Genomic DNA, 15,132 nt, shown 5'->3' on the forward strand with positions numbered 1-15,132 from the left:
CAGAAAGACTTCACTGACATAATTTTAACAACATTAAAGACTCATTCAACAAATATGAAGTTCCTCATGCCTACTAATCCCCACACTGTGCTTATCTCACTGACTCCAGTAATGACTCTGTGAGACTGTGGTATTGCCTCTGTTTTACAGGTGAGGAAACAGGCTCAGAAACCTGGAATTAGTTGGGTCATATTGTATGTGTCACTACCACTAAATCTGGTTCATAAAGAAACATCATGGACAACCTTGTGTCCACTGAGGATAAAACTTTGTAGAGCACTTTCCAGTTTCTGAACCACTTTACCAACCTCCCAGTCCTTTTTTCTTTTCTTTTCTTTTCTTTTATTTCTTTTCTTTTCTTTTCTTCTTTTCTTTTCTTGAGACAGGGTCTCCCTATATAGCTCTGGTTGGACTGAAACTCTCTAATGTAGACCAGGCTGGCCTTGAACTCAGTTACCAATCTTCCTCAGCCTCCTGAATGCTGGGATTAAAGGTGTGTGCAACCATGCCCAGCAACCTCCCAGTCTTGAGAGGAAGGATGAAGAGCTTTAAAACCAGCATTTGATGATGAAACAAGGGAATCCAGAAAGAGGCAGTGCTCACTCACTGCTTCCTCCCTCAATCATGCTACCCAGGGCCAGGTTGCAACCTCCCAGTATTTTCTAAGCACACCTGTTAACATTTCAGACTTCAGCTGGAAATATCTGTGTGACTTTTGTGCTTTGGGCAAAGATTGTGTTTTAAATATTTCCTTGGTTTCCATATTTTTTAAAAAGATTTATTTTATTTTTAATTATTGTGTACGTGTGTGTTCATGCATGGGTATATCAGGGCTAGAAGAGGGTATTCGATCCCCCTGAAGCTGGAGTTACAGGGAGTTGTGAAATACCGGATATGGGTGACTAGAAACCAAACTTAGGTCCTCTGCAAGAGCAGTACATGTTCTTAACTGCTGAGCCATTTCTCTAGTCCCAGCTTCCATATGTTTCACAGTGAATCTCTTTTGATTAACAAAACCTTTGTTAACATTGCTTTTTATTTTAAATAAAGTACTAAAGTTGAAACCCAGTATTAATTCATGCTAGACAAATGCTCTACCATTGACTGAGCTATACCTCCAGTCAGCCCTTACTGAAGTTACTTTAAATTTTTTTCTCAAGATTTGCCTGCTGTGGTTCCCTTTCTACCAGATTTAAGAGCCTCAGCCCAAGTCTCCACTGAAATCTTTGTTCTAGGCTCTTCCCAAAGTTATCACCAACTTATGTCTTTCAGAGTTTCACAGGGTATATAATACATGAACTACTTGGAAGATCCCATCTGCCCATTACAAATATGGCTACGATTGCCTCACTTTCTGTGTCATGTGACTTCCTGTAGGGGTCACATGACTTCATCCTCTTCTTGGAGCCGAAATTAACCTACCGAGCTAGTCCTGTTCTACAGCAGATATCTACGTCCTTGTTTTTATTTAGTGGGTCCTCTATCTCTTCCAGACGTTGGAAAGAGACACCTGCAGTCTAATCCTTCTTTGTTGATCTTGAGGGGATGAGGCTTTCAAGACGTCCGGGAAAGGTAAGCAGGCAGGCAAGAGGTCGCAATTTGCCTTGTCAACCTTGCTTCTTGAATTCTGGCCATCCCTGCTGTAGAATTTAATGAATGGCAGATTCTTTGAATCCAGGCTACCGTGGATCTTTGGGCAAGGCACAGATGGAGAGAAGGCTCTAGTGGGGAAAGGGGTGAGGAGAGCCCTCTTTTGGATAGGCAGAAAACTCATCGGTGGAGGGGTTGCAAAACGGGGTGCATCCAGGTGTCTAGGTGCCTTGGCTAACCTCTCAAAAAAGGTGGGGAGACAGTGCTGTGGGCACCCACAGTCCACTGAACCCTGGCCAGTAGTGTAGTTGATGGGTGGAGAGGGTCTTCCCCTCTAGCCACTCCTCATTCTGTTCTCAGGAGTGTCTCAGACATCTGGGCTGGGTAGGTGTCATGGCTGCCAGGCTTACAGGATTGTTCCTACTTCAGGCAGTGTCATGGGCATCAGGTAAGTAAGTAACATGGGGAGAGGCAGCATATAGGCTCCCTCTGCCCCACAGTCCTTTGGTAACTTACAGTATGGTGGTGGACTTTCAGTAGAGGCTGTATAAACCCTTTAGAGTGATTGAGACCTACTTCGGGCTGGGAGTACGGTGAGGGGATTTTTGAAACTGTTGTTCAGTCTCCTGAAGCAGCATGCCCACTCTCCCTGTCAACCCACTTTGCTGCTTGCCACTGCTTGTGCTCCTGCCTTCCAGGTGCCCGGCCCTGCATTCCTAAAAGCTTTGGCTATAGCTCAGTGGTCTGTGTCTGCAATGCCACGTACTGTGACTCTCTTGACCCCCTGACCCTCCCTGCTCCCGGTACCTTCAGCCGCTATGAGAGTACACGAAGTGGACGACGAATGGAGCTGAGTGTGGGGTCTATCCAGGCCAATCGCACAGGCACAGGTAACACTGTCCATCTCTCTAACCAGAGTGGGTCCTCCAGAGCAAAATCATGCCAGTGATCAATATGGAGTTTCTCCTCTGTGCACTAACTCCCCTTCTTCCCTGATGTTGACCTCAGGGCTTCTACTGACCCTACAGCCAGAAGAGAAGTTTCAGCAAGTGAAAGGATTTGGAGGAGCAATGACAGATGCTGCTGCTCTCAACATCCTTGCCCTGTCACCCTCTGCCCAGAATCTGCTACTCAAATCGTACTTCTCTGAAGAAGGTGAGTAGTGGGGCAAGATGACACAGTAGAACTGATACCTTCTCTGGACTCCGATTTTTAAAAGATGTTTGTTATTTATTTATTTATTGTCTTTTTGAGACAGGGTCTGTCTGTAGCCTTAGCTGGCCTGGAACTCACTATGTAGACCAGGCTGGCCTTGAACTCACAGAGATCTGCCTGCCTCTGCCTCCCGAGTGCTGGGATTAAAGGCCTGCGCTACCATGCCTGGCAAAATGTTTAATTTTTATTACATTGTAATATGTGTTTGTGTACATACCCATGAGCACATGCACATGTGCTGTGGCATATGTGTGTAGGAGTCCATTCTCTCCTTCCATCATGAGAGTCCTGGGGAATGATTAGGTAGGCAAACTTGATGGCAAGCTGCTCTTACCCACTGAGCCATTTCACCATCCCGTGTACCCTGACTTTCATGTTTTTCCCTGACATTTCCTTCCTCTCTCATTTTCTTTTGCTTTCTCTTATCCCCTCCTCTCTTCTTTTTCTTCTCCCTTCCCTCTCTCCCTCTCTCTGCAGGGTCTCCAAGGCTCAAACTCACTGTGTAGTATAGTTAATGACCTTGAACTACTTCTGCCTACATCTCCTGAGTGCTGGGATTATTGGTGTGCGCCATCACATCTGGTTTATTCTGTGCTGAGGCTTCGTATATGCTAGGAAAGCAGTCTCCCAACTGAGCTACATTGCCAGGCTGTCTCTATCTCCTGTCTCTCTTTCTCTCTGTCTCTGTCTCTGTCTTTCTCTGTCTCTGTCTCTCTGCCTCTCCTCTCTCTGTTTCCTGTCCCCTCTCCTTACTTCCCTTCCTTTGTAGCCCAGGCTGGCTTCAAACTTGATCCTCCTGACTTAGCTCCCCAAGTACTAGAATTACAGGCATATGCCACCAGGTGTGCCAAGCCATTTGGTTCTGGTCTTAGTGTCAGTGAGTTAAGACTGCCCTTTCAATCTTCTGTAAGTGCTTGAAAACTCAAGTTCAGAAGGGTTTGTGTTTCACTCAGATTCTCATCTCCACAGTTTCCAACCGAGGGACCCAGGTTCCCTTTGGCTCTAGATGAGACCCTATTGAGGACTAACAAGTAGTTAAGCCAAGTCCCATACTCTCTGTTAATTCAGACTTACATTTCTTGGTCATCCTTTCCTGTAGGAATTGAATATAACATCATCCGGGTACCCATGGCCAGCTGTGACTTCTCCATTCGTATATACACTTATGCTGACACCCCTAATGACTACCAGTTATACAACTTCAGTCTTCCAGAAGAAGATACCAAGCTCAAGGTGGGCATTCTGACTGCCTCAGTGTTTACTGGTGCTGTCTGGAGGCTGTGAAGGGCTAGGGCAGTCTATAGAACCTTCTCTTGCAGCCTGTTTGTCCTAGTAGGATAGGAGGGTTGGGGCTGATGGTTGGACCTGAAACACTGGTTGGGCTAGTCTGTGTTCCAACTCTGGGTGTCTCTCTACTACATTTGTCTCCAGATACCCCTGATTCACCAAGCCCTGCAGATGGCCCAGCGCCCCGTCTCACTCTTTGCCAGTCCCTGGACATCACCTACTTGGCTCAAGACCAATGGGGCAGTGAATGGGAAGGGGTCACTCAAGGGTCAGCCAGGGGATATCTATCACCAGACCTGGGCCAAGTATTTTGTCAAGTAAGGAATCAGCAAGGCCATGGCGCCTGGACCAACCTCCCTTTTGGACTCCTTGGTTCACATTCTACCCCTTGACCTGGCTCCACTTCAGATCTGCCTCTCAGTTCATCTGTCCACCTTTCGGGCCATTCAGACTTGCAGTTTTTCCTATTCCCCCGGGTCTTAGTCTACTTTCTTGGCCCTAATTATGCTTGTACTTTCTCCTCCAGGTTTCTGGATGCTTATGCTGAGCACAAGTTAAAATTCTGGGCAGTGACAGTGGAGAATGAGCCTTCTGCGGGGCTCATTAGTGGGTACCCCTTCCAGTGCCTAGGCTTCACTGCTGAACACCAGCGAGACTTCATTGCCCGTGACCTAGGACCAACCCTAGCCAACAGTACTCACCATAATGTCCAGTTGCTCATGTTAGATGATCAGCGCTTGCTACTGCCCCGCTGGGCACAGGTGGTAAGGCCTAGAACCTCCCAGGGTACCCCAATGAACCCCAAATCTAGCATCCAAAATGGTGGGCTACAAATTTAGAATATCTTCCCTTACCCAGGAAAGGTTGAAATAGAGTCTTGTTATGTAAACCAGGCTGGTCTTGAACTTGAGGCAACCTTCTTGCCTCTGCCTCAAGAGTACTGGAATTATAGGCATGTGCCCTATACTTGGCGTTTCCATATTTTTTTTTTTTTTTTTTTTTTTTTTTTTTTTTTTTTTTGACAGGGTCTCCCTGTAGCCCCAGCTGGACCAGGAACTCACTATGGAGACCTGGCTGGCCTTGAACTCACAGAAATCTGCCTCCCTCTGTCTCCTGAGTGCTGGGGTTAAAGGCGTGTGCCACCATACCCAACTTAATTTTTATTTTTATTTTTTGTCTTTTTGAGACAGGGTCTCCCTGTAGCCCCAGCTGTCCTGGAACTCACTATGTAGACCAGGCTGGCCTTGAACTCACAGAGATCTGCCTGCCTCTGCCTCCCAAGTGCTAGGACTACAGGCATGTGCCACCACGCCCAGCTTAATTTTTTTAGACAGTTTCACTGTGTAATCCTTGTTGGCCTCAAACTGACAGATACCCGCCTGACATTGCCTCCTGAATGCTGAGCTCCCAACCCTTTTTTATGTATGTGGAGATGTGTGTGCATGTAGAAACCAGAGGTCAATCTTTGGTGTCCATTCCTCAGGAGAGTCCACCTAGGTTTTTGAGATAGGGTATCTCAGTGGAACCTGGTGTTCACCGACTAGGCTAGGCTTGCTAGCCACTAAGCCACCAGTATCCAACTGTCTCTAACTGCCCAGTCCTGGGCTTATAAGCTGTGCCACCATGCCTGGTTATGTGAATGCTAGAATTCGAACTCGGGTACTCAGCTTGTATGGCAAGCACTTTACTAGCTTCTGAGCACCATACCCCAACTCTTGACTTCAAAACACCCTGGGTTGTGTCATTGTCCAGGCCACTACCCCCTCCAGACCTCCAGAACCCTCTGAATCTCTGTGGTTGTCACTTTAATACTCTCTAGTTCATTCATCCCACCAGCCATTTCTCAAGACTCCTAGTTCTCTCAGACCCCTCTGAGCAGAACATATGGTCAATGGTTCCCCTTTCCCAGTGGTCCTTCCTTCTCCCTGTACAGGTGTTGGCAGACCCAGAAGCAGCTAAGTACGTTCATGGCATTGCTGTGCACTGGTACCTGGACTTTCTGGCTCCAGCAAAAGCCACTCTAGGAGAGACACACCGCCTCTTCCCTAACACCATGCTTTTTGCCTCAGAGGCCTGTGTGGGTTCCAAGTTCTGGGAACAGAGTGTGCGTTTGGGCTCCTGGGATCGAGGGATGCAGTACAGTCACAGCATCATCACGGTGAGCCACCTGTCTCCCTTCTCAAAGAGCAGATCACTTCCAATCTCACTGTGTAGCCCTAGCTGGAACTTGCTGTGTTGGAACTTGCCTCTGTTGGTGTGAGCTACCATGCCCAGCCTTCTATCTTGCTTTTCCTTCACAGACCTGCACATCCCACCCCATCTCCTTTTCCTTCAAGTTTGGGGCTAGGCAGCTGTAGCTGCCTTTGACTTCTCAGCTCCCCTTGAGATGCCTCCATCTTCACAATCCTCCTCTTCTTAGCTATTGAGACACAACACCCCTCCCAGACCCCAGCTCCCTTGTGCAATTAATTGTCACCTCTAGGGACACCCATCTTTTTTTTTTTTTATTTATATTTTATGTGTTTGGGTGTTTTACCTACACCGTGTGTGTGTGTGAAATGCTTGAGAAGGCCAAAAGGGCGTCAGATCCCTTGGAACTGGAGTTATGAACAATCATTAGCTATCAGGTGGATGCTGGGAAACAAACCCAGGTTGTGTGCAAGAGCAGTGTTCTTAACCACTGAGCAGCTCTCCAGCCCCAAGACACATGTCTTTATCTCTTTGCCCTTGTTTCTACTCCAGAACCTCCTTTACCATGTGGTTGGCTGGACTGACTGGAACCTTGCCCTGAATCCTGAAGGGGGGCCCAACTGGGTCCGAAACTTTGTTGACAGTCCCATCATTGTAGACATTGCCAAAGATACATTTTACAAACAGCCCATGTTCTACCATCTTGGCCACTTCAGGTGAGTAGAGCACCCCCATTCCACGCCAGGCCTATCATCTGCATCAGGCCTACATCATTCTACACCATGAGGGATCAGGAAGGTATTCAGGGATGTAACTCTGGGAGGAATACCTCCTCTATTGCACCATGTAGGCAGGAAGTGACTAGGAAGCATTTAGAGACACAGATAATCCCTGGATGACTGATGCTGGAGCTGGGATGCAGTAGGGCAGGGCCAGGGCTCAGAAGCATAACTAAGGTTTCAAGTTAAGAGTCTGGCTGCATTGCCCAGGCAAGCCTGGAATTTCCTATTCTCCACAGCCTGGGTCTCCCAAATAGCTGAGACTGTACATACATGTCCCTAGACAGCTTTGGCAGGACTCCTGAGCAGTGATGGTGCTGGGGATGGATGATTTCTTCCAGGAGAGTTTGGAGGGCAGTGCCCTGGGGCTAGAGAACTTGGGCTGGGGTCCCTGATGATGCTTGTCTTTACATTCAGCAAATTCATTCCTGAGGGATCCCAGAGAGTGGGGCTGGTGGCCAGTGAGAAGAACGATCTAGACACAGTGGCACTGATACGCCCTGATGGCTCTGCAGTTGTGGTTGTCCTAAACCGGTGAGCTGAACACAATGGCAGGTCTGGACCTGGGCTGTGTGTGGTGGTCAACCTCAGCAAGTTGACTCTCAGCTTCTCTTATTTCCAGCTCCTCTAAGGATGTCCCTCTTACGATCAGTGATCCTGCTCTGGGATTCCTGGAGACCATCTCACCTGGCTACTCCATTCATACCTACCTGTGGCATCGCCAGTGATGGGATACCAAGCAGGCACCTGAGCCGAGCATGGGCATTAAAGGGAATTAGCTCATGTGCTGCCTGTGGCTAAAGGAGGCACAGCAGGGTGTGGGCGAGTTTACTGTGACATAGGCCTGGGGCAATGGTTTGGGTATCTCATTCTCTCTAGTAGGTGCCAGGGGCTAGAGGCCCTGAAGAAAATCAGGAAGCCTTGGTGTCCCCAAACTCCCCATGCTTCTATAAATGTGTGTTATGTGCTGGTTGCTTGTGGAAACTGGGCCTGGGTCCAGGGTGAGCTCACTGTCTGTACAAACGCAAGATGGGGGGAGGTGGGGGAATGAAAGGAGGGGATTAGGAAAGTTGGACCCAAATTAGGGACTGTTTGTCTTTCCCAGAGATGCAGAAATGGGACCATGCAGAAGTAATGTCAGCATCAGGGCTCAGGCAAATGCCAGTACGTGGGCCTACACACCTACCTACCTGTTTTTAGGGCACCAGCTAGAAAAATGAGAGCCCTATAAAGGAGAAAATGTTGATCCCAGTCAGTGTGAGCAGCTTTATTTTGGGGATAGCACCCCATTTCCGGCTACCCTAAAACTGGGGAGGCAAAGGGGCATCTGGAATGCATGACAGTAGAAAAATGAGTCCTGAGAGAATGAGCGTACATCATTCCTCCTCCTCCTCAGCCATGCCCAGGGCCCGCGTGCTGGGGGCCCGAGCAGGTGTTGCCCGCTGGATAGAAACGATGCCATTGAGCAGGGCATAGCCCACCATGGCAGCAAGCCCTGCCAACACTGATAGAATCTGGTTCCGACGCCGGTATGGCTCCTCCTCCGTCTCAGGGCCTGCTGGTGTCTGGCGTGGGGGTGGCACTTCAGCTGAGAGGCAAGGAAGAAAGGTGGACAGGGGAACTAGTTCCCAGATCCTAGCCTATCCTCTCCAGGGCTGTCCTCCCCACTGGCTTCTTACCTCCATCCCAGGGAAAGTAGAGGCTGAGGATGTGGGTGCAGTAAACACAGAGGTTGTGCAGCCCTCGCAGGTGAGTCTGCAGCTTCCCACTGGGCAGCTTGGCCTGTAGCAGCAGGGCCAAGTAACTAAAAACAAAGGCATCCAGGGAGGCAGGGCTGGAGAGAGAAAGGTGGGCAGAGGGGTCAGAATGGAGCAGCAGGAAAAGTGGAATCGGCTCTGGGCAGCAAAGAAAGGACAGGACACCCAGTTCTGGATCCGGTAAGAGGCGTTTTCCCTCAGTGGCGCCAGCCTGACCCTGAATGGCGCTCTATCCCAGAGCTGCATAAAGGGTACATTGAGTGCCCCAAGGCCCTGTAGGCTCCTCCTATGCCTGGCTGCCCTCCCATCCCACCCTCCTGTACCATCAAGGAGGCTCTAGCCCCACACACAGTCCCACTGTCACCAGAGTCAGTGTCCATCCTAAGGCCCTCTATCCAGAGCCTGAGCCCCAGCCTCAACATCTGAACATGTATCTTCTTCAACACCCATTATTCCCTCGTTGTCAGACTCACGCATCTCCGAAGAAGAACTTCTGAGAGCCCAGGCGTTGAGAAAGAAGGGTTAGGCATTCCCGAGCCTCTTGATAGAGCTGTAGGGAGGGACACATGCTTGTGGCTGCAAGAAGAGTGACACTTCCCATTGTAGGCACTCTTGTTCCTAGCCATCATCCTTAAGGCTTATTTCACTTGTCCCAGAACTACCTCCTTCTCTAGTTCTTCCGTATTCTCGGGCTTATGCTCTCCACACAGTAGCTGCAGCCGCTCCGTGTACTGTCGCCGCATGCGGCCAGGCAGGAAGAAGTTGAGGGGAAAGGGCATAGCCTCTGCGTACCATTTCCGGGTCACTTCTATATAGTTCCTAGTGTCTATCCAAAAAGTATGTATCTAGATTGGGCAGACAGGAAGGAAGAAAAAGCCTGAGCCAGTGCACTTGCTTGTCAGAGGGTGGGCTTTTGAGCCCCGTGCTGTTTTGTGCCTGTGTGTCTCTGTAATTTCCTGCAAATTATGAATACTAGAAGGTCTGGGCATACTCACTAGCACAGGGAGTAGTTTTTCCTCCAGCAAAGACATGAAGGCCAGGGTATCTGCTCCTTGCCGGGCTGACAGATCATAATCAGCATTATACTTCTGAGGAAGAAATATCCAAGGATAGACATTGAAGAACTGCAGGGGCAACTTCCCAATAGAGAAGGGGTGGTACCCCTTCACTAGCCTCTAAGTATAGTAGAAGTAAAATAGGGAGCTTTTCCTGCAGAGGTTCTCTTGCCTCAGCCCAGCCAGTAGCCTGTTGCTGTTGGCAGAAAGCCTGGGCTTTGGAGCCCACTGGCTGTTAAGGTCCTGCACCCAATGGGGGGAGGAAAGAAGGCCTGGCCGCAAAGTAGGAACAGCTCCCAGAGTTTCCACGGAAAGCTGGCAGCATGCCTACTGACAGCAACTTTCTAACAGTAACTTCCTGATCCAGATACCACAAAGCTAGCAAAGTGGAGCTCAACTGTAGTCTGGGCTTCAGCGCATGACTCAGAAATCAGGGGGTACCATCCTCTCTCTCCCTGAATTTATGCCCAGGGCCTCTCTGGCTTGTCTCTCATGGCCCAACTCCTGGTTATTTCTTCTACTTCACTCTAGCCTAGGTGCCATCACAGCACACACAGCCCACCAGGACTCCCATCTCTTGTATGGCCCACCTTCCCATGCTTCAGTGTGTTCCTTAGCATCCCCTCCACATACTGAGTAAACTTTGTCCTTATATAACCTCTTGTGAGATGGTTCTTTTATTTTTTTTTTTTTGTCTTTTTTGAAGCAGGGTCTCCCTGTAGCCCCAGCTGTCCTGGAACTCACTATGTAGACCAGGCTGGCCTTGAACTCACAGAGATCCGCCTGCCTCTGCCTCCCAAGTGCTGGGACTACAGGCATGCGCCACCACGCCCCACGATGGTTCTTTTTATTTTTTGGTCTTTTTGAGACAGGGTCTCCCTGTAGCCCCAGCTGGCCTGGAACTTGCTATGTAGACCAAGCTGGCCTCAAACTCACAAAGATCTACCTGCCTCTGCCTCCCTAGTGCCAGGATTAAAGGCATGTGCCATCACAACTGGCTTTTGAGATGATTCTTAAATCTCCCTGAACCTTAATTTCTCGTGGAATGAGATAATAAACTTTTCTTGATGGCTGGATTGGAAATAATTCAGGAAAAGACACCCTAGAAACTGGAAAAGCTTCTGTTTATTATAAGGAATCAAGGCAGTGACTCAGGCCCTGCCAGCAACTTATTAATTTATTTTTAAAATCTGCTGGGCATGGTGGTACATGCCTTTAGTCCCAGCACTGGGGAGTCAGAGGCCGGCGGATCTCTGTGAGATTGATCGAGGCCAGCCTGGTCTACATAGAAGTGCCAGGCTAGCTGGGGCAATAGGGAGACCCTGTCTCAAAATGACAACAAAAAAAAGGGATTCTATTTCTCCAAGTCTCTCAAGTTTCCATTAATTTCCCAGTTCCTTGAAAAACAGAAATGTTGTCTTTCTAGATCTCATTTCTGACAGTATGCAACCTTTTGGAACTATACTGTGAATGCTAGAACTCTCAGGAAGCATGTTAGCTAAGCACCTTAGTTTTACAGATAAAGAGTTTATAAGCCAGTAAGATGGCTCAACAGGTAAAGGTGCTTGCCACTAAGCCTGATGAGTTTGATCCCTGGAGCCCATATAGAGGAAGGAGAGAAGTGACTCCTGTAAGTTGTCCTCTGACCTCCCCAAGTATGTCATGGTATATGTATGCACACACCCTACACACAAGCTAAATAAATGTTTTTGAAAAATAATTTATTGCAAGATGGGTGTGGTGGTGTATGCCTTTAATCCCAGCACTGGGGAGGCACAGGCAGGTAGATCTCTGTGAGTTTGGGACTAGTCTGGTCTACATAGTGAGTTCCAGGCCCGCTGGGGGCTACAGAGAGACTGTCTCAAAAAGACCAAAAAAAAAAAAAAGGTTTATTGCTTTGGGAAGCTAAATGACTTGCCCAAGGTCACAGTCACTGATGGGAGCCCAGTGGAGGCCTCCCACTCTTGTAATGCTCTTTGAAATTTCCCAGCCTGGCCTGAAGCCTAGACTATTCTAAGCCCTGAGCACAACTCAGTCCCTAAAACCTAGAAATGGGGTAAGTGATAGTATCACTTTTGTTTCTCATTTTGATACTATGTAGCCCTGGTTGGCCTTGAGTTCATTATGTAAACCAGGCTGGCCTGGCACCTATTTGCCTGCCTCTGCCTCCCAAATACTGGGATTGAAGGCATGTACATACATACATTTTTAAAAAAAACATTTTATTATTTTTATTTTATGTGTATGAGTGCCCACATGTGCGCAAGTGCACCCATCTCATGCAATGCTCTTGGAGGTCAAAAGGTGTCAGATCCCCTGGAACTGGAACTACAGATAGTTGTTAACCACCATGTGGGTGCTGGGAGTCAAACCCAGGTCCTCTGCAAGACAGTCAGTACTCTTAACCACTGAGCCATCTCTCTAGCCCCATACATATATGTTTTAAAGTCAGTATCTCAGGCTGGCCTCAGTCACTAGGTAGGCAAGGGTGATCTTGAATTTTTGATAGTACTGCTTCTACCAAGTGATGGATTACAGGCCTATACTATCATACCTAGTTTTATTAGAAGTCCCTTTCCAGTCCCATTTTAAAGGGCATCATCAGAACCAACTGCTGTTCTCTACTCTTCATTTTCCTCCATGTATCATTGGCCTATGTGTCCTTCCTTCCCTTTCCAGCATGCAGAAGGCATTGGACCTCAGATTCCCTCACAGTCCCCTAAGTTTAATATCTGGCCAACTGCTTATCACAGTGACACTGTGTGTCTCCCTCATCAGAATGTGTGCTCCATGATACCCTGGATCACCTGTGTCTAACTTGGCATATGTCTGGTGTTTAATGTGTATTACACTGAACTGATTGGATTTCATTCACTGTCAGTCCCCATTCAAGCCACCTACCTCTTTTCGAAGATGGGTGATGATCTTGTGTGGTACTGAGATGACCTCTCCATGACTGGTTCGAAGGGCAGGCAGAGTTCCTGATATTGAGAAGGAAGTATGCCCACATGATCCTTGCTTGCCTATTCATGCACATTTGCATCACATTCCTTTTTCCTGCTCCTCCCTTTGGCATTCCCTTCCTTACCCCCAGGGATACTGTATACCTGAAGGACTCTGCCAGGCATTGCTGATCTTGTGTACCTTGAGTGGAGCACCAGTAAATCTGGCATAGGTCTGCAGGGAAGGAAGAAGGCAGAGGCCAGGGAATGGCTTCACAGAGGCACCAAGAAGAGAAATATTTACTCAAAACACTATATGCCATGATCTATGCTTAGTACCTATACCCCAAATAGATAAAATAAGTCATTCCCATTTACAAATGAGCAAAACAGTACTCAGAGAGATTATGAACGGGTCAGGAAAATCCTTCTCTTTCTCTTCTGCCATCTACCTTGGGTTGTGAAGTGTATTCTCGGAAGTTTTTCCTAACTAGTAGCCCTCTTCTTGGAAGCACTGAGTTTCTTTGGCAATCTCTGTGATCTCTTCCTTTTATACTGTACACCTAAGCATTCAGTATTTGCTTACACATGTGTCTTTCTATAAACAATCTGAGTGTGAGGGATCAAAATCTTATTCATCATTGTAAAGCCATGTTTAATTAGAAGCCTATGTGCAAGTCAGGAGGGCAGAGCAGTCTAAGGTGCTGCGTTCAGAAGCCTAATACATGATTTTATCATCTTGGAGAGGATGAATGAAGTGAATCTGGTCTAATTCCAGACTGACTGTGGTACTATCGATGTCTGATCCAAGAAAACAAGATTCAGTAAACATTTGGTGAAAAGGTGGCGGCAAGGGGCTGTGGGGACAGGAATGTCAAGTCGGACACCTTGGCGAGCCTCCATAAGGGATTACCCCCAAAGTCACACAACCCATCAAGTGGGTAAGCTAAAACCCGTCTTCTGAAACCATGATCAGATCTACTTCAGTAACTACACAAGTTATTGAAACCACAGCGTAGGGCATTGAGCTCACATCGACCGGGCACATCCTTTGATTGCCTCAGTTTCTTTTAATGTGCTCTATTTGGGCTCCAGGCAAATTTCTGACCCCTTCCCCAGACTCTAGGGCGCAACAGAGGGCGAAAGCACCACCCCTCACCAGCACAGCCAGACTGTCCAGGTCCACTGACGGCAGCCCCCAGCCCCCGGACCAGCAGAACAACTCCATGGGCGCCGCCATCTTGCTCGCTCTCTGACCCGGAAGCACCTCCTCATACGTTTGGGCTAGTTCCCCCCCACAACACCAGGACCCGCCCCCCGCCGCCACCCGTCGGGCCAGCGGGGGTTGGGGACCTGGGGAGGCCTCTGGGGAGGCGCGCTTTCCCGCGGTCTGAGAAGCGGCGGGGCTCCAGGAGGTGGGGCTGCGGCCTTCTGGGGAGCGCGGCCGCGGGCTCGTCCCCAGACGGCACCCGCAGGCGCGCCTTGGAGAGTCGCTGGGCCTCGAGCGAGCCGAGGAAGACGCGGCAAGCCTTGGAGAGGGGGTCTTGTGCGGCCGGGCCGGCTCCGGGGCACTTGCCAAACTGCACGTGGCCTGGGCAGCCTCGGGTCCCCATGGGTCTCTGCCCCGAGCGGGGGCTGCGGGGCGGTCCTCCGAGCCGCATGTTTTCCACAGCGCGTTATGTTTGGAGCCGGCCCCGCGCCTCCTGTCGCCATGGAAACAAAACAGGGGCGGTGGCGGCGCCCGACCTGAGGCCGGGCTGGGGCCTGAGTGGGGGAAGGGGAGGTGGGGCTCCCGGGCTTTTGCCTTCGTTAACAGGAACTCGGGTTCCCTCAGACTTCGTTCCGGTCACGGCCTTTCCGCGTTGCCCACCGTGCTCACCAAGCCGTGTCTTCCCCTGGTTTTCTGTTTCTAGTGACATTTTCCTTCCCTGATTTCACTTTGACCTCAGTGAACACTATTAGACTCCATCCCAGTGTCCAGGTCCCATCTGACGCTTCCAGACTCACTTTTCCTAAGAATGAAGGAAAATGGAGGAACAGGCACATGTCAGTGCCCCTCTCACCCTAATAAAAAGTGCTTCCTCCGCCAGAGCAGTAAGATTCATGTCTTACGGGCATCCTCTGGGCACTATGAGCAAGCCAGTTTCGGCCACTCCCTTGGCATCCCTTTCTGCCAACTGTGGAATAACACCGTCTAGTGCTGCCTGTGGCGGGGATTTCTGCCTTCCCCAATCCTGGCTTCCAGAAAACAGTGATATTTGGTAGTGCTGTATGTTAAATCCCCAACAACCAGATGTCAGGGAAGAGGGAAACACGT

At 49.1% G+C, this 15,132-nt stretch overlaps 2 protein-coding genes across 2 annotated transcripts; one reads left to right on the forward strand and one right to left on the reverse strand.

Moving 5' to 3' along the window:
- The first annotated feature begins 1,389 nt into the window (after positions 1–1,389).
- Gba (glucosylceramidase beta) lies at positions 1,390–8,312 on the forward strand. Its single transcript, XM_008854218.2, has 11 exons — positions 1,390–1,572; positions 1,951–2,038; positions 2,289–2,480; positions 2,599–2,745; positions 3,905–4,038; positions 4,237–4,409; positions 4,619–4,856; positions 6,026–6,250; positions 6,835–6,998; positions 7,479–7,595; positions 7,684–8,312. The coding sequence occupies exons 1-11, from the start codon at positions 1,546–1,548 to the stop codon at positions 7,787–7,789; spliced, it is 1,611 nt and encodes a 536-aa protein (XP_008852440.1). The 5' UTR covers positions 1,390–1,545; the 3' UTR covers positions 7,790–8,312.
- Position 8,313: 1 nt separating this feature from the next.
- On the reverse strand, positions 8,314–14,599 carry Mtx1 (metaxin 1). Its single transcript, XM_008854245.3, is given in 9 exon segments — positions 8,314–8,649; positions 8,741–8,895; positions 9,292–9,368; positions 9,481–9,663; positions 9,814–9,906; positions 12,775–12,854; positions 12,981–13,050; positions 13,975–14,380; positions 14,382–14,599. Coding segments are annotated over 9 exon segments (1,371 nt in total). The 5' UTR covers positions 14,477–14,599; the 3' UTR covers positions 8,314–8,437.
- Positions 14,600–15,132: the final 533 nt, after the last annotated feature.

Source organism: Nannospalax galili, unplaced genomic scaffold, assembly GCF_000622305.1.
Source record: "Nannospalax galili isolate Female #2095 unplaced genomic scaffold, S.galili_v1.0 scaffold591, whole genome shotgun sequence".
Lineage (NCBI taxonomy): Eukaryota > Metazoa > Chordata > Mammalia > Rodentia > Spalacidae > Nannospalax > Nannospalax galili.

Bases quoted from the DNA above. Each gene is read 5' to 3' on its own strand.
- Gba (XM_008854218.2), top strand. From the start codon at position 1,546: ATGAGGCTTTCAAGACGTCCGGGAAAG. The intron at 2,481-2,598 runs GTAACACTGTCC...TGTTGACCTCAG, and splicing joins GGCCAATCGCACAGGCACAG to GGCTTCTACTGACCCTACAG. The intron at 4,857-6,025 runs GTAAGGCCTAGA...CTCCCTGTACAG, and splicing joins TGCCCCGCTGGGCACAGGTG to GTGTTGGCAGACCCAGAAGC.